The following is a 20,914-nucleotide window of genomic DNA, read 5'->3' as shown; positions in this document are numbered from 1 at the left end:
ATGTTAATTAGCCATCTTTCATATAAAAACCATATGAACATACTACTGCTCCAATTTATGTAGAGGTGTTGGGTAACTGCTCAGCATTTTAAAAATACAGTCCCCAGATCAATATATATATATATATATAAAGCACATGTTTAATCAGTCAAAAAAATTTATAATTAGTCAACTAAACGGGCATTCCTAAAATTAACACAATTAATAGACTTGCCAAGAGCAACTGTCTTGCAAGATGTGCTCTGTGTTACTCCAGACTTAAAATGATTTCACTAATTAATTAATCCACAACAAGCTCTGCTTTGATCTTGCAGCCCACATTTTTTGGGAAGGTGCATTTGAATTAGTGTGCAAGGAAGCATCTCATACAAGGCCAGTGTTTCAGTGTAGCAGCCTAAGGTCAAAGGCAGCTTATTTTAATTACTGGCAACATTATTGGAAAGCCAGCCATAATGCAGAACTGTGATTTAAGACAACTGAAGCTTTTCCTGGCCAGCTGTGCACTAAATTCATTAACCTGGCAGAACCTACTTCTGCTTTGATTTAAAGCATTGAAGATGGTTGTACTGGGGGGAAAAAAGTCCCCATAAATTGTAAATATTCTTGTGGTGCCCTAAAAGCTATCCAGTTTATAAGACCTTACCTGGCTAGAGTCTACTTGATGAGATGCAGTAGAAACTGATTATCCATCTCTCTATCTCTCTATCTCTCTATCTCTCTATCTCTACCTCTACATTATTGGAACCATTTGAAGAACACAAATCCATGAAAGTTTATGACTTCATCTACTACTTAAGTCTATAAGTTGCCAGAAGACCTTTTGCTGTTATTCCTTGAGTAAGGTTGAATAACTGTTCTTCTGGAAGGAAAGAATAATGGTTTTGGAGAAATAATATGCTAAAACACCATCCATTATTAATTAAATAATAATTTAAATATTAAATAATAGTGCTCCAAATAAATAAATAAATAAAAGCACTCTTCAGATATTTTAAACCTTCCTGTAATATGTTTGGGCACAGGGCTGAATGAGAATCTATTTCTTTCATACATTGTGGGTAAGATTGAGTATAAATAGTATTACTTTTGGTGAGCGTCCTGAGCCAGTTTACTTTTTCCTGCCTGAAAATGGTAGGAAAGCATATCACTCATTTCAACATTTCAGTTGGAAGGGGCTTTGAGGGTATCAAAACAGCTAACCTGGAGGATTGCCCTTCCAGGTTAGAGGCCACAAAATAAGTGCTCGGATGGGGAAGGCTGAAATAAATAACAGGTCAAAATTAGTCTGGGCTCATGGAACGCAAAATAAATGAATCACATTAAATTTAGCTGGTTAACAATTGCTCTTTTATCTGATAATGGCTCAAGGTGACATGATTCTGCATTCAGCCAGCATCCACGAGAACACAGTCTTCAGCCGAGTATTTCAGATCTTGTACCGGAATGAAGAGATTCTCCTTAATGAATCCATGAACTTCACAGTTCATCTCCTCCTGGATGGTGAGAGGGTGAGATGGTTTTGATTCTCTTACACAAGGCTCCCCCTTGCACCCACATGAGCATGAATGCAAAAGCATGTGTGGGCATAGGTATATAGATTTGTTATCCCAATAGAAGGGAATATGTGTAGCTCAGGGTTGAACTGTGGAGGCCTTGGTGCTCTCTGAGCTTGGTTGTTTGCTTGCAGATGTTTCTTGACCCAGCCAGGCAACATCATCAATACGAGAGCAAATCCACAGATTTGTTATATATGTCTTGTCATTGTGGCAGAGTGCTGGAAAGTGTTTGGCCCGAGAGATATCAGAAAAAACACACACCAGGCATTTCTATAAAAATAAATGTATTTACAGAAAGCATCAAACATAAACAGGTTTCCATATCCAGAAATCCTGGATAGGCTCAAAAACTTTACAAGCTCGTATTTTACAAACTCATAGACATGCACACATGCTCTGAGTAGGACGAGCTGCTGCTGCTGGGCTAAAAAAACAGAAAATAAAAAACTTTCTGGTGGCAAGCGTCCCCCCAGGCCAATCAGCAGCTTTATCTTATATGGTCATCTTTTTCACACCCAAACCTGAGGATACTTAAGTTTGACCTTCTGACTCTGACAGAGTGATTTGTTACCATAGTAACTTAGTGGCTTGCTTCTTGCAAACAACCAAATACCAACAGTCATGTTGGTTTGGAGTACATTTGGAACCAGTTTGATTGTCCTTATCTCAGATAGTCAGAAGTCCTTTCACAAGGAAATTTCTCCCTCTGCTTTCTTGTAGGTAGATAGGCCAGTAGGAAGGTAAGGAGAGAGAAAAGATTAAAGAAGAGAAGTGAACATTGCTGTAAACATAATCATATTGGACTGAATGTCACTGAGTTAAGTCCAGAAAGTTAAGTTAGCTATACTTAGAATCCCATCATAGTGAATGTGGCTTAATGATTTAATTAAGTCCCACTGATTTTGACAAATAGCAAGTGCCACTAACTGACTAGAACATTCCCACAGCCTGGCTGGGGAATTCTGGGAGTTGAAGTCCACATAGCTTAAAGCGGCCAATGTTGAGAAACACTGGACTAAACTGACTAAATTGAGTGAGACAGCTAGAACTTTGGAATACAGAAATAAAAATTCAAAATGATCTTGATAGGTTAGAAAAATGGGCTGAATATGAACAGTATGAAATTTCACAAGAGACAATTTCACTTAGGAAACAAAATCCAAATGCACAGGTATAGGAGAAGGATATGGAGCTTCCTGCTGGCATCTGTCTAACTATCTATCTATCTATCTATCTATCTATCTATCTATCTATCTATCTATCGTCAGTCATCAATCATCAATCATCTTTGGAAAGTAATCACTCACGAATATGAGCTGGCAGTGTGACATGGTTGCAAAAAAAAAAGATTAATGCAACTCTAGTTTCCAAACCACAAATCACTACCAGTAATTCTTCCACGCTGTTCTACTGGGTAGGACCCACCTCAGGTATGAAGTCCAATTCTGAACACCATGTTTTTGAAGGATTTTGAGAACTTTGAACAGGTTCAGGGGAGGCAGGCATGAGGAACTAAACTTGGTTTAGGAATGGCAGGACATGCATGACCTGATTGTGAGAGAACAAGACAGAGAGAGAGAGAGAGAGAGAGAGAGATGCAGCCATATATTAGGATCATGCACTGTTGAGATGGCTGACCCTTTTAGCAATGGGGTCTGCCCATTGCTCCTCCTTCACATTTTTCTCAGAGGCTGAATTTTGAATTATGTATGCCTCATAACAAATATAATAAAACACTTTTTTAAAAAAAGTATTTTTTCAGAGGAAAGCTTAGACTTGCCAGCAGGACAGAGAACAGCTCTAGAGGGCTTCTGATGAAGAAAAACAGGGAAAATTGAAGAACCTTTCCACAAGTACTATGATACTGATTGATATGATTCCCCTCCCTAAATTGGCTGTAATCACCATCTGAAGAAGAAACTACAGGGGATCCAAGTGTCCTTTTGTGTGATTCTTTGCTCTGTGCAAGGAGAGTTGATTGGTTGTTTTCAAAGGCCTCCACTAATCTGGGAGGTTGAACCAGTTGTCCTTCATAGGACAGGGTAGGTTGTGACTCCTTGAAGCCTCCATCTCAGTAGCTGGTCCATCAGGGTATCAATCACTTATATTTTCTTGGTGGCAGCTTAGCCCAGATGTTAATACATGGTAGGTAGATAAGAATCTCATCTGTCCAGGGGAAATAGAGGGATAGGTCTCTTTCAGGCTTCAGGGTGGGTTTTCCGAGCTATCCACAGGCTGTGGTTAAAAAAAAAAAAAAAGTTTAATTGGTAGCTGCAAGGGTACAAAGTTCTACTGGTTTTTATATGTGGCATAAAGGAAAGAGTTTGATTGCCCCATTCCAGCTGCCATCTTGGCTTTTTTGACCATGCCCTGTAGATAGTAGTGCATTCATCTCCCTTTCCCTTCCTTGCCCGCTTTTTCCATCTCCTCCCTCCCTCCCCTCCTTTCTTCTCCTTTCTCTCTTTTCTGTAGATTTAGGCATTAGCTTCTAATAATAGCTTTTGTTTTGTTTTCTGAAAATTGTTCTCAGGTGGAAGAAGCATTAAGTGCAGCTGATTTTCAGCTCAAGCTGGACCTGCATTTCACAGACAGTGAACAACAGTGAGTAGTTTTCCTTTCTGAGATGAAGTGTTGTTCTCTTGCAACCAAGGCTGTGAAGAGTCAAATTTAAAATTAGGAAATAAGCTTTCCCGAACCATAATCTGCTTAATCAGATGCATGGAGTATTCAGTATGCACAAAAGAGTGATTGGATACAGAGGAAAGAACGATGAAAGGAACATAGAGGGACAGTGCTGTAGATGCTTCCCTCTGTTCCATCAGCTTCCCAATGACTCAATAACAAGCGTGAGCATGTACAAAATGTCACTTTTTTTACTGTTTATCATCCTCTTAACACCAGCAACTTAGTGACATAATCTAGTCTATGTTGGCAGTTTCTAGTAAAATGGCATTGTTCAGGGAAGGGGAAGGGAGAGGAGAGGAGAGGAGAGGAAGAAGTAGGGGAGGGGTGGAAGAAGTGGGGGAGGGGAGGGGAGAAAAGAAAAAAAGAAAGGAGAGGAAAGGAAAGGAAAGGTGGCTGTGTGAATGGTAGAAAGCAAACCATTTGAGGATTTTCATGGCAGCACCAACCAATTGACCCTGTTGTTGCAGTAATTACAATCTAGAGAGTCGAGCAGCAACCTTTGAAGTGTGACTCACTGCTAAGAGGATAGCAGCCCAGTGATTAAAATTCCATTCATGCCTGCATCTCTGCAGCAGCAACCATGTCGCAGAGCAAGCCAAGGGCTCGCTTTTCTCAACTCCTCCAAACTCTCCTTCCAGGCTGAGAGACATCCTGGCCATCCCTGTGATAAGCAGCCGCACACTGGGACTCCACTTCCACCCCAGGCAAGGACTACACCACCACGTCCCTGTCATGTTCGACTACTTCCACCTGTCGGCAGTCACTGTTACTCTGCATGCCTCTCTGGTGGCTTTAAGCCAGCCCCTCCTCAGGTAAAGTGAACCACCCCTTTCCAAAGAGAAAATGCAGGAGGGCTGTGCAAACCCTTCCAAAGCTTCACGCATCCTTCCACTGGAGTGCCGATCAATCAGCTCTCTTCAAGTCAGTAAAGCAGACGCATCTTTATTTAATTGTAAAGTGCACAGTGGCCATGCCCTGCAGATGATGATGGAGACATCTGGGAGGAGCTTTCAAAGAAGGTGGATGAGCCTGGAAAATGACAGGGCTGCTTTAATGATTTGAAGAGAAGTTCTTTGCGCTCCTACAAATCGCCGAGTGCTACTTTCTTTTGAAGGACTGGGGCAGGCCTGAACATAAATTTTGCATTCTGCACTTCTTTTTGACTGACTATATTATTGTATGAGCTTTCATTTTCATACACATATCCAGTACACATGCATGTTAAACAGTCTGTATTTGTTTAGGTATTAAAATGAGCAACATCAGCTCCCAAGTACAAGTTTCGCTCATCAGATTTAATGTTGGGGGGAGGAGTTAGGATACAGTGTCATGGGATGTGAATAAACAAATTCCAGTCCTCATTTGTTAGTGAATTCCTTAAAGTGAAGTCCCTGTGAATTGCTTGAACTTCTTTCTCACAGATTGTATAACTAAAGGGCCAATGGCTCTTCTACCAGAGAAGACTGAAAACGTCATTGGCCAACCTCACTCCTTCGGACTCTCAGTAGAAAAATTCTGTCCCTTGTAGTTGAGAAACACCAGATATATTCTTTGCAGTGTCTCCAGATCATTGATCTACAAATCAATCTCAGTCCAATCCAATCTTTATTACAGCCATGGACCAGCATCAGGAAGGTGGGGTACAGTCATCAAAAAAGCATAGAGGATACATCAAGATTAAAAATAAAAAAAATCTAAAAAATTATGAAAAACTAGAAGATATGAAAAACATATGAATTAAAAACTAAAAGGATATATAAGACACAAGAAACCAAAAGAAGGGGTAGTTGTAAGGGAGCATGAAAGGTTAGTGTGTGGAAGACTATATCTATAAACTTGCAAACCACTCTAATGTGGCAAAATAGGTGCTCATTACATCTAATTTATAGCACAGGTCATCATCCAATGAATTCTGAGTGCTGCTTCATAGAACCTGGAAACGTACATCTGCTGTAACAGGGCTGGTATCTGAAAGCAAGGGGGTGGTGTAAAATTGTCCTGTGCACCCTGGGTATTTGTGTGGCAATGGTGAGATGAGGCTTGTTGTTGTTTATTCGTTTAGTCACTTCCGACTCTTCGTGACTTCATGGACCAGCCCACGCCAGAGCTTCCTGTCGGTCGTCAACACCCCCAGCTCCCCCAGGGACGGGTCCGTCACCTCTAGAATATCATCCATCCATCTTGCCCTTGGTCGGCCCCTCTTCCTTTTGCCCTCCACTCTCCCTAGCATCAGCATTTTCTCCAGGGTGTCCTGTCTTCTCATTATGTGGCCAAAGTATTTCAGTTTGGCCTTTAATATCATTCCCTCCAGTGAGCAGTCTGGCTTTATTTCCTGGAGGATGGACTGGTTGGATCTTCTTGCAGTCCAAGGCACTCTCAGAATTTTCCTCCAACACCACAGTTCAAAAGCATCTATCTTCCTTCTCTCAGCCTTCCTTATGGTCCAGGTCTCGCAGCCATATGTTACTACAGGGAACACCATTGCTTTAACTATGTGGGCCTTTGTTGTCAGTGTGATGTCTCTGCTCTTAACTATTTTATCGAGATTTGTCATTGCTCTTCTCCCAAGGATTAAGCGTCTTCTGATTTCCTGACTGCAGTCAGCATCTGCAGTAATCTTTGCACCTAGGAATACAAAGTTTTTCACTGCTTCTACATTTTCTCCCTCTATTTGCCAGTTATCAATCAAGTTGGTTGCCATAATCTTGGTTTTTTTGAGGTTTAGCTGAAAGCCAGCTTTTGCACTTTCTTCTTTCACCTTCATCATAAGGCTCCTCAGTTCCTCTTCACTTTCAGCCATCAAAGTGGTATCATCTGCATGTCTGAGATTGTTAATGTTTCTTCCAGAGATTTTAACTCCAGCCTTGTATTCCTCAAGCCCAGCATGTCGGCATGATGTGTTCTGCATACAAGTTGAATAGGTAGGGTGAGAGTATACAGCCCTGCCGTACTCCTTTCCCAATCTTAAACCAGTCCGTTCTTCTGTGGTCTGTTCTTACTGTTGCTGCTTGGTCGTTATACAGATTCTTCAGGAGGCATATAAGATGACTTGGTATCCCCATACCGCTAAGAACTTGCCACAATTTGTTATGGTCCACAAAGTCAAAGGCTTTAGAATAGTCAATAAAACAGAAATAGATGTTTTTCTGAAACTCCCTGGCTTTTTCCATTATCCAGCGGATATTGACAATTTGGTCTCTAGTTCCTCTGCCTTTTCTAAACCCAGCTTGTACATCTGGCAATTCTTGCTCCATTAACTGCTGAAGTCTACCTTGCAGGATCTTGAGTATTACCTTACTGGCATGTGAAATGAGTGCCACCGTTCGATAGTTTGAACATTCTTTAGTGTTTCCCTTTTTTTGGTATGGGGATATAAGTTGATTTTTTTCCAATCTGATGGCCATTCTTGGGTTTTCCAAATTTGCTGGCATATAGCATGTATTACCTTGACAGCATCATCTTGCAAGATTTTGAACAGTTCAGCTGGGATGCCGTCTTCTCCTGCTGCCTTGTTATTAGCAATGCTTCTTAAGGCCCATTCAACCTCACTCTTCAGGATGTCTGACTCTAGCTCACTGACCACACCGTCAAAGCTATCCGTGATATTGTTATCCTTCCTATACAGGTCTTCCGTATATTCTTGCCACCTTTTCTTGATCTCTTCTTCTTCTGTTAGGTCCTTGCCATCTTTGTTTTTGATCATACCCATTTTGGCCTGGAACTTACCTCCAATGTTTCTAATTTTCTGGAAGAAGTCTCTTGTCCTTCCAATTCTATTGTCTTCTTCCACTTCCGTGCATTGCTTGTTTAAAAATAATTCCTTATCTCTTCTGGCTAACCTCTGCAATTTTGCATTTAATTGGGCATATCTCCCCCTATCACTGTTGCCTTTTGCTTTCCTTCTTTCTTGGGCCACTTCTAGTGTCTCAGCAGACAGCCATTTTGCCTTCTTGGTTTTCTCTTTCTTTGGGATGTATTTTGTTGCCGCCTCCTGAACAATGCTGTGAACTTCTGTCCAGAGTTCTTCCGGGACCCTATCTACTAAGTCCAGTCCCTTAACTTGATTCTTCACCTCCACTGCATATTCCTTAGGAATATTAGTGAGCTCATATCTAGCTGATCTGTGGGTCTTCCCTAATCTCTTTAGTCTGACCCTAAATTGTGCAAGAAGAAGTTCGTGATCGGAACTACACTCAGCTCCAGGTCTTGTTTTTACCGACTGTATAGATGTCCGCCACCTTTGGCTGCAAAGGATGTAGTCAATCTGATTTCAGTGTTGTCCATCTGGTGAAGTCCATGTATAAAGCTGTCTCTTAGGTTGTTGGAAGAGAGTGTTTGTTATGCAGAGTGAATTGTTTTGGCAAAATTCTATCAGCCTATGTCCTGCTTCGTTTTGTTCTCCCAGGCCATACTTATCTGTAATTCCAGGTGTCATTTGACTGCCCACCTTAGCATTCCAGTCTTCTGTGATGAAAATAACATCTCTTTTAGGCGTGGTGTCCAGTAGGTGCTGCAGATCCTCATAGAACTGCTCTACTTCAGCTTCTTCAGCATCTGTGGTTGGGGCGTATATTTGGATCACTGTGATGTTAGATGGCTTGCCCTGAATTCGAATTGAGATCATTCTGTCATTTTTTGGATTGTATCCAAGCACTGCTTTTGCCACTTTACTATTAATTATGAAGGCTACTTCATTTCTTCTGTGGTCCTCTTGTCCACAGTAGTAGATCTGGTGGTCATTTGATGTGAAGTGGCCCATTCCAGTCCATTTCAGTTCACTGACGCCCAGAATGTCTATCTTTAATCTTGACATCTCACCAATAACCACATCCAATTTGCCCTGGCTCATAGATCTTACATTCCAGGTTCCAATGGTCTGTTGATCCTTAGAACATCGGATCACCGCCAGCACCGTCGGCTGCTAGCCGTCCTTTCGGCTTTGAGCTAGCTGCGTCATCACGTCTGGGGCTAGTTGAACTCATCCTCTGCTCCTCCCCAGTAGCATTTTGACCATCTTCCGACCTGGGGGTCTCATCTTCCGATGGTATACCGACATATCTCTGGTTGTACTGATCCATTTAGTTTTCACAGCAAGAATACTGGGGTGGGTTGCCTTTACCTTCCCCAGGGATCGCATTTAGTCTGACCTCTCTGTCATGACCTTCCCGTCTTGAGTGGCCCTTCACGGTTTAGCTCATGGCATCATCGAGGTGCTCAAGCTCCAGCACCACGACAAGGTAACGATCCTTTGCTGAAGGAGATGAGGCTAGTAGCAACAAATTTCAATCTGATTCTTGGCTTCAGAGCATGTATTTTTCTTTTTTTTTTCAAATGGGGCATTTGCCAGCTTCCTATATCTCTGCCATCACATTTCTGAAATGTTGCCAGGTCTTCCATACACCAGTGCATATGTCCATGTGTGGATGGCTCTAAAGAAGCGTATCATACGGGGACTCCTGGATGACTTTTATCTATCCTACCTTGGAGAAATTCACAGGCAGAAAGCATGTCTTCTATTTGTCAGTTCTCTATCCTCCAGGATTGCTCAGTTTTGTGCCTCATGCCTCTCCCTGTGTTTTTTTTATATATTAATATCTTTTCTCTTTAGCTTGGTTTGTGGGGATTGGCATGCAGATAGAAAGATAGCTCAGAACAAATCCATATGAATGTAACTGACTGCTGGCCCTATGGTTGTAACAAAGGTTTGATTGGATTTGACTGAAACATTTGTCATGTTCTGAATACTCCTGTTGCTTTCTCAGTGCCCAAAAGCTCTCTTACAATCATACTAGTTATTACTGTTTGTTTGGGCAGGAACCTCAAAGATCTTCAGGCTACCACCAGACCAGAATTAATCTGCAATATTTCTCAGTGGAGTTCTTGGTGCTCTCTGAGCTTGGTTGTCTGAGCTTGAAGACATTTCATTACCCGACTGGATAACATCATCAGTGCTAGTGAGTGTGAAGGTTGCCCCCTGTTTATATACAGTGGCTTGCCCTGCCAGTGTTGGTGGGGGTGTGGTTTTTCTTATTGGTAGTTCCTTGATTCAATCAAGGATTGAATCAAAGATTGAATCAAGGATTGAATCAAGGAACTACCAAGGAGAAAACCATACCTCCACTGACACTAGCAGGGCAAGCTACTGTATATAACATTCACTTGCACTGATGATGTTGCCTACCTGGGTAATGAAACATCTACAAGCAAACAACCAAGCTCAGAGAGCACCAAGGACTCCACAGTTCAACCCTGAGCTACAGATATTCTCTTCTACTGGATATTTCTCTGTCTCTGCTTTTTTTCCTAAATAGCTACATGGGCATGTAACAATAACCAACTATTCCCAGTGCAGAAAGGAAGGCATGAGTGAGGGAGATTTTGATTGTAAAACTATACCTTCCTGAGTTTTCCTTGTGTTCTGTTTTGTTGTTGTTGTTGTTGTTTGTTTGTTTAGTTTTGCTCGTCCAGGAAGGAGTTCCTGGCTTGGTAAAGGCAGCTTGGATATGGGGCCAGATCTGCCTGGGATGTCGCTAGAAAACCTGGTCTTTGGAGCTGGCTATTGCAGACCAACAACTTCAGAGGTAAAAGGCTATTGCTTGGAGGTGCTGATGGCACTCCAAGATGAACTTAAAATCCTTTAGAAAGGTCCAGCAAGCTGAAAATGAGTTGCATTTCTTAAAATTATTATTAGTATGCTTCCCCACCCTCATTGATCAAACCAGGAGGTGGAACCAGCATGTTCTATATTTGTTGAATTGATGATTGATGCTGTTTAGTTCTCAAGGGATGAGTTGCTTGCTGTTCAGTTAGCCAGAATATCTGGATAGGCAAGGTCTATCAAGGCCAGAGAGGATGTGTAAAATCAGTCCCCTTATTTTGGGGTAAAAAGTAGATTTCCTCAATAGATGATAACAGGTGACACTGGCGCTAGCTTTACTGTTTGAATATGCTTCATTCACAAAGTATTTATCCTTATAATGGCATTTTATCCCGCTCCCCCTTAGCACCACCTATCTGTCACTCTTTTTCTGATTTAATTAATCTCTACCCACTGCAGGGAAATCATTTGGCACTGTTCAAATTTCTCTTGGATGCTAAAAAGTCCTTTGGAATAGGACTTCAATGGCAGAGCAAGAAAAAGAGAAGCAAGATATTTACATATTTGCAATCTACTCAGATTTTGTGGAAAACTTTGGCTCTTAAGTTAGGTGAATGCTGCCTTTGAATTACTTGAGGTTTTTTTAAAAAAAAATTGATTTCTATTATTTATATATGGTCTTAATGTGTTTCTTTGGGACTTTATTGTATAGCACCCAAGATCTTTTAGGATTAGGTCAGGCTATAAATATTGTATAAATGAATGGATAAACAAACAAATAAATGAGAAATTGAGACTTTTGCAATATTTAGAAACTTCCTGAAGGGTTGCAAACCAAGCTCATGAATATCATAATTTTCTGGACCTAAATTTGCTACCAGATGTAGGAGTATATGGATGGTGAAAGTAATAGCTCCATTAAAGTGCTACATAAAAATTGTAAGTGGGACATTACTTAGTAGAAATGGAGTAAAGGAGAGGATATTTTGCAGTTTGCTTCTCATTTCCCCCTTATATCACTTTTTGCTTGAAAAGTCTCTACTCCATTTAAACTGCTGATTGGCTTCCCAATTTTAGCAGCATGATCCAGGGAGGATGGTAAGTCTAGGGCAGTCTAGGGCAGTCGCTCTAGCATGGTATAAAAAGGAATGGACACAAGAAGTAGACAATCAATTGCCTATCCCTACTCTTCAATATATATTTTAAAATGGAACCCAGATTGGAAGAAGAGAGGTTGGGAACACCAAATAGAGTTTTGTTTTGATTTTAGTTTTGAGCTTTGTTCCATTAATCCACCCATTACTGAATCTTTTTAAACCATGTAAAATCAAATGCTTGCAAACATTTTCTTTGAGTCAAACACATTCCAGTTAAGGCATATGAATGCCACTGATCAGAAAGGGAATTAGTGTGGTCCAGTGGCTAACTACTACTACCACTACTACTACTACTACTACTACTACTAATATAGGGGAGACCCAAGTTCAAACTCTTAGCTGACCATGGATTTTGCTGGGTGAATTTGGGCCAGCTGTTACTTCTTAAATAAATAAATAAAGCATGCTGGGAACTCAAGGTATGATCAAATCTAACCTAGCAGTAAGAGTAGCAATGGTATATGCAGTACTAATAGTAGTAGTAGCATAGTTTTGTTGCTCGTTTTTGTTTTATTTTTAATGCATTGTTGGGAATGGAGTAGCATAGAAATGTTAGTAAATACTACTATGGCTGTACTGTTATTATTGATTAAATTTCTATTCTGCCCGACTCTCAATGATTAAGTAATAATCATAATAGTATGGAAGCATCTTCATCCCTTTCCTACCCAAGATATGCAGCTTAAGGACAGGCTGACTCTAAGCCTCAAAGTCTAGTATCCAAGAAATGCTACATGGAACAGATGGTAGGCTTAGTTTTCCTGTTGAAATAGCCCAGCAGAAAAGGACAAGGTGTTTTATCAGGAGCATTTGCCTCTCCTTGCCATGGCTGGGTTTCCTTGGCAGTCCTACTGTATTTGAAAAGTGATGACAGGCCGGTTTTGAGCTTCTCAGCTCCCATGCCCAATTTATTTGATTTCTTTTGCACCATGGAGATGGGTTTTGCTCTTCAGTTAGCAGAAATGGTGTCATGAGTATGGATGGTGAGCAGGAGGAGGCCCCTATCCAGGGGGGAAAACACATGTGTAGTTCAGAGACTTTGAGCTGTCATTCAAAGAAACCCAGAACAGACCCGCCTTGAGTTTGGGGGTTTATCTGTCTGGGTTTCCCACTCTCCTTCAGTTTGGTAGGATTTTCTGTCTACGATAGCAGTAAATAAAACACTAGAGACTTTCTCCTTGTCTCGGAGTGGTCTTTGCTTAGTCAGGACAAATGGTGTGGATTACAGAAATAACTGAGGCATTGAGCTTCATTCTCAACAGCAGATAACTCCCTGAGATATTTAGTGCTGCTTTTCTCTGTTCCCCCCTCCCCAATTTGATGATGATTCAGATTCAACTTTCCATTTCAATTTTGGAGAAAAAAACCCGACTAAATGCAATTGATGGGCTTGGAGGTAGCAGTGCTGGAACACAGAAAAAGAAGGCAAGATCCTTTCATTCCACAAATCCTTATTTCCTTCCCCCCTTTCCTTTTTCCAGATGCCATAAAAACAATCTGTAATGTGCAGAGAAAAGGTAGAATAGATTATTATATTTTGGAGGATAGGAGCTATGTTTGGTTTATAGAGGAGGTAAGCCAAGTATATCTTCTGTACCAGTAGCTTCCAATATTCTTGCTATCCTAATTAATTTGTTGTATAACCTACCAGTTAAATCACTGTAGATTAATTGGAAGAAACTTTCAAGCAGTAAATAGATTGATGCCAACATTACCTTGCCTTTCTTAAATTTGTTAAATCAGAGTCCCTCCTTTGGGGGAGATGGGCAGTGGCAAAATTTGATAAATAAATAAAAATTATACCCCATTATTTATGTGTGTCCACATGCCTAGAACAGACCCTCAAGATTTGCCCTAGATGTTCAAAGAATTTTAGGTGGCTAAAAATCAACTGATGGCTTATCTTGCAGTTGCCCAACTGAAACCAGACAACTACAAATGTGTTTGATGATCAGCTTGATATTTCAGAACAACAAAATCCCCACTGTGGCTGTCCTTTGTAAGGAGATGGCCTTCAAGCAACACTCTTTCCTGCTAATTTCTTTGCTTTGATTCTGCACAGAGGAGGTTGGCCTGCCATGGTTTCCAGCAGATGTCAAAGGGATTTTTGTTTAAAAATCATCCGTTGCACTTGACCTCTTTGCATTTTCCAGAATAATTAAATGTCAGATGTGTAAGCTTGAAGGGGGTCCAATTTCTTGCCAAGTAATTTCCTACAGACAGGCTTATCTTATTTTATTTTACTTTATTTTATTCTTCTCCTAGCCCAGTGGGGTACTCTGAATTCACACTGCTGTTAGAAAGGAAGAGGAGTTAGGAGGTAATCCTTTTCTTTCTTTCTTTCTTTCTTTCTTTCTTTCTTTCTTTCTTTCTTTCTTTCTTTCTTTCTTTCTTTCTTTCTTTCTTTCTTTCTCTCCCTCCCTCCCTCCCTCCCTCCCTCCCTCCCTCCTTTTTCAAATAACAAAGAGCATTTTGAGTATTTTAAAAATCTTTATTATCCTAAACAATTGCAGTTTCTTTTTCTTTCTGCAAGAAGGATAAAGCTAGTTTGGTATCAAGTTTGCAAAATTGCCCCAAAAGTAATTTCTTATTTTTTTTTCCTAGTCTATTCCTGAATGTAACAAAAGGGAAACTAGTTTTGACTGGTAGCAGTACATATTTTCAACATAAAGCATTTGATTGCTAAGTTGCTCCCTATGATTTCTAGGCAATTTGTTAAACACTTCTTATAGTAATGCTTGCATGGGGTTTTCAAGGGACACTTGTTTCTGTTCCTCTAATGTCCGGCTTGAAATATTCTGTTGCTGTCAAAAAGGACTGTGAAAGAGTTACAGACAGATCCAAGTTTCTTATATTTCCTCATCTAAAAAATGGGGAAATGACGTAAATCTTGCTGCCCATAAGGAAGAAATCATTTGCTCATAAATGACAAGCACTTTATGTCCCCTTTCTTTGCCTGAAGCAAGCAATTATTATTTTTCTGATATAATAATAGGCTTTAGATATAAATTTCCATTCTCTACAGGATTAGAAGAAGGAAAGCTTATGGGGTCAACAAAATTTAGAGGGTTTTTTGTTTGTTTCAAGAGACCCAACCTTCTCCTATGAATCAACATTATTCACAACTTTCTTCCTTATTATTCAAGTTGCGCCTTTGCACTCCTAGAGAATTAGGTAGCTAGGCTGCTAGCTGTTTCATTCTACCAAAGATGAACATAAACATTTTTGCAACTGTGCAGATGTATTCCATGCAGACACATAATGCTACATGAATTAAAAAAAAAATTCCCAGGAATGTGCTGGAATTATACATTCTTTTGGAAAGCTTAACTGAATTTTCCAACATCCTTTTCTTAGAGAAGTCACTATGTGCATCCCTGGGGCAGGGTGGAGCGGAGGAATCATGTCATCATGCAAATTACAAAATTTGCATAACTCATGTAGAGACATTATAATATACATTTATCTATTGTTTGGTTAAATTTAGAGACCCCCGGACTCCAGACAATATCATAGCTTTTACCCCAAGTCTATGACAATCATACTGAAGAGAATGGAGAAAAATATAGGCATGAGAAAGGTTACTCCTGGTTGAATGGGTGGGGGAGCATTTTTTAATATCTACCAGGGGGTTGTTGGGAAGAAAAAAATCACCAACTCCCAGTATAACTATGTCTAACTAAGTCAGTCTAAATCAGGGTTTCTCAACCAGGGTTCCATGGACCCCTAGGGTTCCATGAGAGGTCACTAGGGGTTCTCTGGGAGATCACAATGTATTTTTAAAAAAATATTTCAAATTTGGGCAATTCACATTAAAGAGGTAAGTTTCATTCTTTATTTTTAGTTTAAGAACACTCTTTGTCATGAGTACTGATGGTGAGCAGGAGGGAACCCCTATCCAGGGGGGTAAACACATGCGTAGTACTGAGGAGTTGAGCAGCCATCCAAAGAGACACAGAACAGACCCGCCTTAACCTTTGGGGTTTATCTGTCTGGGTTTTTCCCACGCTTCTTCAGTTTGTTAGGATTTTCTGTCTAATGTAGCAGTAATAAAACACTAGAGACCTATTCCTCATCTCGGCGTGGTTCCTGGCTGTTAGGACACTCTTAATGCATATATACAGGCATACATATGAAACAAACATAAGAATTTTGTAACTTCTGGTGGCCTATCTTTGAGCCTGAATGTGCAGGAGTTCCCCAATGCCTGAAAAATATTTCAAGGGTTCCTCCAGGGTCAAAAAGTTGAGAATGGCTGGTCTAAACGTTGGAAGACTCAATCATTAATTGAGTCTTCCAAGATTTAGTCTTAACCCTCTGAACTTCAATCACCTATTGGCCACTGGGTTGAACAAACAAAAGACACATGTTGCATCTACACACATGAATGAATAAAGAGTTCTCATTAACTTTCTGTTGAATCAGAACAAACCAGTTCTGCTCTTAAATGTTTGGTGGGTTCTGAAGTAAAACTGTTTGGCTTTCCCAAAACTTCAGAGTCTATGGAATCTTTCGGAAAGGGATTCTACTCCAGCTGAACCTAACCTTGCTGTTTTCAACGCTCATTCAGAATCTTGTAGGAGGAAAGCCAAACAGATTTGTCTATAGTGGCAAAAAAACCCAGAAGCAGTCTTTTTTCACTAACAAATTTTATCAAAAGGTGTAAGCCTTCACATGGTACCTGTGAGATGGATTACAAAGACAAAGTAATATCAGAGCATTTCAGACTCCCAGGATGCTCCATAGCAGACATGACTGTTTTGGTAAAACAGGATTTTAATTCCTCTACTGCACAAGAGCTTGTTGAACTCACATACATCAAAAGGTTTCAGGGTATCTTAAAACACCTCAACAAACACAATTAGTTTTTAGCACATTACAATTGTTAATTGATAAAGGACTTTTAATTTGTCTCACACATAAGCTGCTGTTCCATAGCCCCTGTCTTCCCTTCCCACCTCATCCCAATTTAAAGTCTACAACCATCAAGACACTGTAAGCATTGGATGAAGTGAGCTGTGGCTTATGAAAGCTTGTGCCTTTGAACAAAATGTGTTGGTTGGAAAAGGGGCTAGCAGACTCCTAATTTTTTGTTCCGAATCTCATGACCCTACAAGTTCTCTGATAGCATTCACAGAAAAAGTGCTTCTCTCTACTCAGAAAAAGGAAATCTCCTTAAAGCAGATGGGGCTTACTCCCCAATGAGTGTTGGATTACAGCTTTAGAAGTCAGCCCAGCATCAGCAAGGTCTACTAAAAAGTGCTGTCAATGAAAAGGAAAGAGTTGAAACTCTTATCTTTTTCATGGTCTTCTTCCTGCACATTCCCCCCTCCATCTTTTGGGGGGGTTGGCCATACCAAAACATGCTGGCAAACATCCATGCAGGTAGAAAATTAAATAATTTACAGGCAAGGACAATGATAATTTATGAGGCATGAAGCCAATAACCATTGCTTGGTAGAACAAGAGTAATTATTGGTAAGCTCCTCTTGGTAAGGAGCTACCAAGTAATGGTTATTGGCTTCATGACTCATAAAATTTCATTATCCTTGCCTATAAATTATTCTAAGGCTGTTCAGTGAACTAGGCACAGTGCAGAAGGTGCCTGAAGGTGCTGTTAAGCAAATATCAGGACAAAAATAGAGTCATGATAATCTCCATTGCACCATCTATCCAGATATTTTTGATGCCCAATGATGAATTGTAGCAAAGGAGAACAGTTTGCTTTAGCAAAACTGGAGAAAACTTGTTATTGCTGATCAAAATAAAAAGTCCTGGATGAAAAGTTGTAGAAACAAGTCCTTTTGCATCAGTTTCCCAATCAAGCAAATAGAATTTAGGATACTTGAAAAAATAAGTTCTGACAGTCCTATGTGAATTTTAAACATGGTCTTTTTTTTTTTATTATTTATTTCCTCCCTCTCCCTCCCTCCCTTCCTTCCTTTCCTCCTTGTTTTCAATCTGCCAATTAACTTGATGTATGCAAGGGGCTTGGATGAATGCACAAAACTGTACTCTTGAGACTATGGCAAAATGGCTCAAAGTATACAATATAATTGTGTGCTTTGGGGAAAACAGGAACACAAATGGAAACTCAAACAAGAATAGTACACACAAGGGAACTGAAAGCACATGAGGATCCATATGAAGTTTCATGTATATAGGTTTCTGTGTTGTTTGTAAATAACAGACTTGAATAATTTTGTGATCAATTAAAGAACAATGCCAGTGGTAGTGAAAACAAACAAAAACATCACTCATTCTTGTTCTAAAAAGGAACAGAAGTTGATTATTATGTGTTAACATAACCTAAGAACATAAGTAGTGCCCTGCTGGATTGGACCCCTGGCCCATCTACCTGGCAGTCTGTTTTCATGGTGGCCAACTGACTGCCCAAGGAAGCCCTTTAGCCTCCCAGCAGATGGCCTTCATAGGTAGACCCAGTGCCATCAAATTGCTACAGTGTAGTGGTTGCCTATTCTAAAACACCATCAGACTCATGAGTAGGAATTCAAAGATATCTGATTTATTAAAGAATAGTATGCAGGATCACAGAGAAAGCTGAGAATGATGAAAGCGCGCCAAATTCAAAATAAAAACCCTCAGTGCAAATGAAATCCCTCCCCCCGTAGAATCTTCCCAAGTCCACAATCCCAGGTGCTCCTAACGGTTTCTGATGGTCTGCAGAAAAAGGCCTTGAGCAGAGAAAATAACCCAAACACATTCCATTGTACTGATTTCACATACAGAGCTTGGTACAAGGTCTCACAGCAGCTCCCTCCCAAACAGAAACAAGCTTCAGCGCCATGCCATGTGAAACGTTACGATGTATAAACTACATTGAATCAGTGAACATGACATACTGCCACCCCAAAATGAAGAATACATTAAGCAGCAGGCTTCAAAGGATAAGCAAGGTGGAAACGGTTAACTAAATCAGGAGCGTTAACATGGTGGCCAGACACCCATTCAGGATGAGGAAAGCGTTTCCATCGGACCAGATACTGCAGGGTGCCTCGAAGCTTGCGAGAATCAGTGATGTCCTTGACTTCAAAGTGTTGCTGGCCATCAATCATAATTGGAGCAGGAGGAGGAGGTTGAGGGTGCCAACGTGGTGAGTGGTGCACAGGCATAAGCAAGCTGCAATGGAAAACAGGGTGCAAGCGTTTCAAATTGTGAGGCAGTTCCAATTTAACAGTAACTGGATTGACAAGATGAACAACAGGAAAAGGACCAATGAATTTGGGAGCACGTTTTTTAGAGAGTTGAGGTGATTTCATAAATTTAGTAGATAGATACACCTGATCCCCAACTTTGAAGTGGTGTTGTTCATCTTCACTAGAACTCTCCTACCACACCTGATTGGCTCTTGGGCTGAGAGAGAGGGACCAGCCCAAGGTCACCCAGCCGGCTTTCATGCCTAAGGCGGGACTAGAACTCACAGTCTCCTGGTTTCTAGTCCATTGCCTTAACCACTAGACCAAACTGGCTCTCAGTTTAATGTAAGCCTAATACAAAATTAATGCAGTTACAAAGCAAAACGCCAAATACCACACCCACCCAGAGAAAAATAGAAAATGATCAGTCCTATCCATTTTACATAATTACTACACTTGACACAGCCCTGGAGATGACACCCAAAATTTATTACACCCAAGAAGGATGTAATTAAGGGTTTACCCAGCCCAGTAGCTTTGTTTTTATTTCATGTTTTAAAACAATAATGAAATCCTCAGGCTTTCATAGTGGCATCATCATGATGTCTTCTTTAAAGTAATTCACTAGTATAAAGGAAGGTCATTCATTTTAGTCTTCAGATCAACACTATTAGATTTGGGGTGATGGTAACTGTACTAGAACTCACAAATCTCTATTTTCTGGATCAGTGATTTTAATTTCACTTTCTGTGATGTGTCCAAAACCCATCAACTGGAGGGAAGAGTATATAAAAAACAAAGACAAAGACACAAAAATATTATTCAGTTTTTAATTTTATTTACTGTGTTGTAAATTTATTGGGAATCAGAAACTCTTGTTGATCAACTGAAAATGACCTGGTATCTATTAAATCTTTATCTGTATGTCAGAGAATCAGACACTTAACATTCCATGAAGTCTGGCTGTCACTGGGGCTCAGAGCAAAATCAACCAGTTGCCATTAAGGGAAAAATAAAATCACTGCCTGCACCCTTCACATTTCAGCCTCAGTTATCTTAATTTGGCAGCAGATTTTCATGCATTTGTCCTTATCAGGATAGAGAAATGAGAATACAAGTGAATGACATTGACTTATATTTCTCTTCCTAAGCTAGCAACTACACTGTAAACAAATTGCTTTATTCCCCAGGAATGTGTGAAAAATGATCTGGGATTCTTCATTAAACATTTCTGGATGTTTCTTGTACTCTGAGACATCCTGATCAATCAGAATGTATTGAATGTAAACCTCTGAGGTTACTGGTAAATCTTGAAGCCTTAAATAAGGATGAAAGCTTTGATAACATCCATTGGTGCAGTGTTTCTCAACCATCTTCATGCCAGCTTGAAGATATGGGGACTTCAGCTCCTAGATTTCCCCAGCCAGCTCCACACAGCTTCAAGCTGCCTAGGTTGAGAAACACTGCCTTGGTGCCTTCTGTCTCTCCCTCTCTCTCATTCTTTCAAATATTTCTGCATTAATATAGAGGGGTATCTGCAGCCTGGATTTAAAGATAAGATTCCAAACCCATTCTGCTGAATCTTCAAGTAGAATCAACTACCTGAATTGGAATATCTATTCAAAACACCCAAACCAACCCAATTCACCCAGTTTGGCATTTCTATTCAAAGCATTATATTGATCATTCTACTTTTTTTTTTTTTTTTGACATTGAAATCATCACATCAGATTGTAGAGACAATCTGAGTTGACTCTGTGA

At 40.2% G+C, this 20,914-nt stretch overlaps 1 protein-coding gene across 1 annotated transcript in view; it reads left to right on the top strand.

Annotated features, from left to right (window-relative positions):
- The window catches only part of FAM135B (family with sequence similarity 135 member B), a 135,435-nt gene that overhangs the window by 75,193 nt on the left and 39,328 nt on the right, over nucleotides 1-20,914 (top strand). Inside the window, exons 4-7 of the mRNA XM_063300278.1 lie at nucleotides 1,369-1,508; nucleotides 4,087-4,157; nucleotides 4,880-5,053; nucleotides 10,696-10,822. Coding sequence (XP_063156348.1) covers nucleotides 1,369-1,508; nucleotides 4,087-4,157; nucleotides 4,880-5,053; nucleotides 10,696-10,822 — 512 coding nt within the window. The remainder of the gene's footprint in view (nucleotides 1-1,368; nucleotides 1,509-4,086; nucleotides 4,158-4,879; nucleotides 5,054-10,695; nucleotides 10,823-20,914) is intronic.

The sequence above is a fragment of the Candoia aspera genome, chromosome 3 (genome assembly GCF_035149785.1).
Source record: "Candoia aspera isolate rCanAsp1 chromosome 3, rCanAsp1.hap2, whole genome shotgun sequence".
NCBI classification, from domain to species: Eukaryota; Metazoa; Chordata; class Lepidosauria; order Squamata; family Boidae; genus Candoia; species Candoia aspera.
The sequence above is the reverse complement of the archived record's forward strand: the minus strand, read 5'-3'. Positions and strand labels throughout refer to the sequence as shown.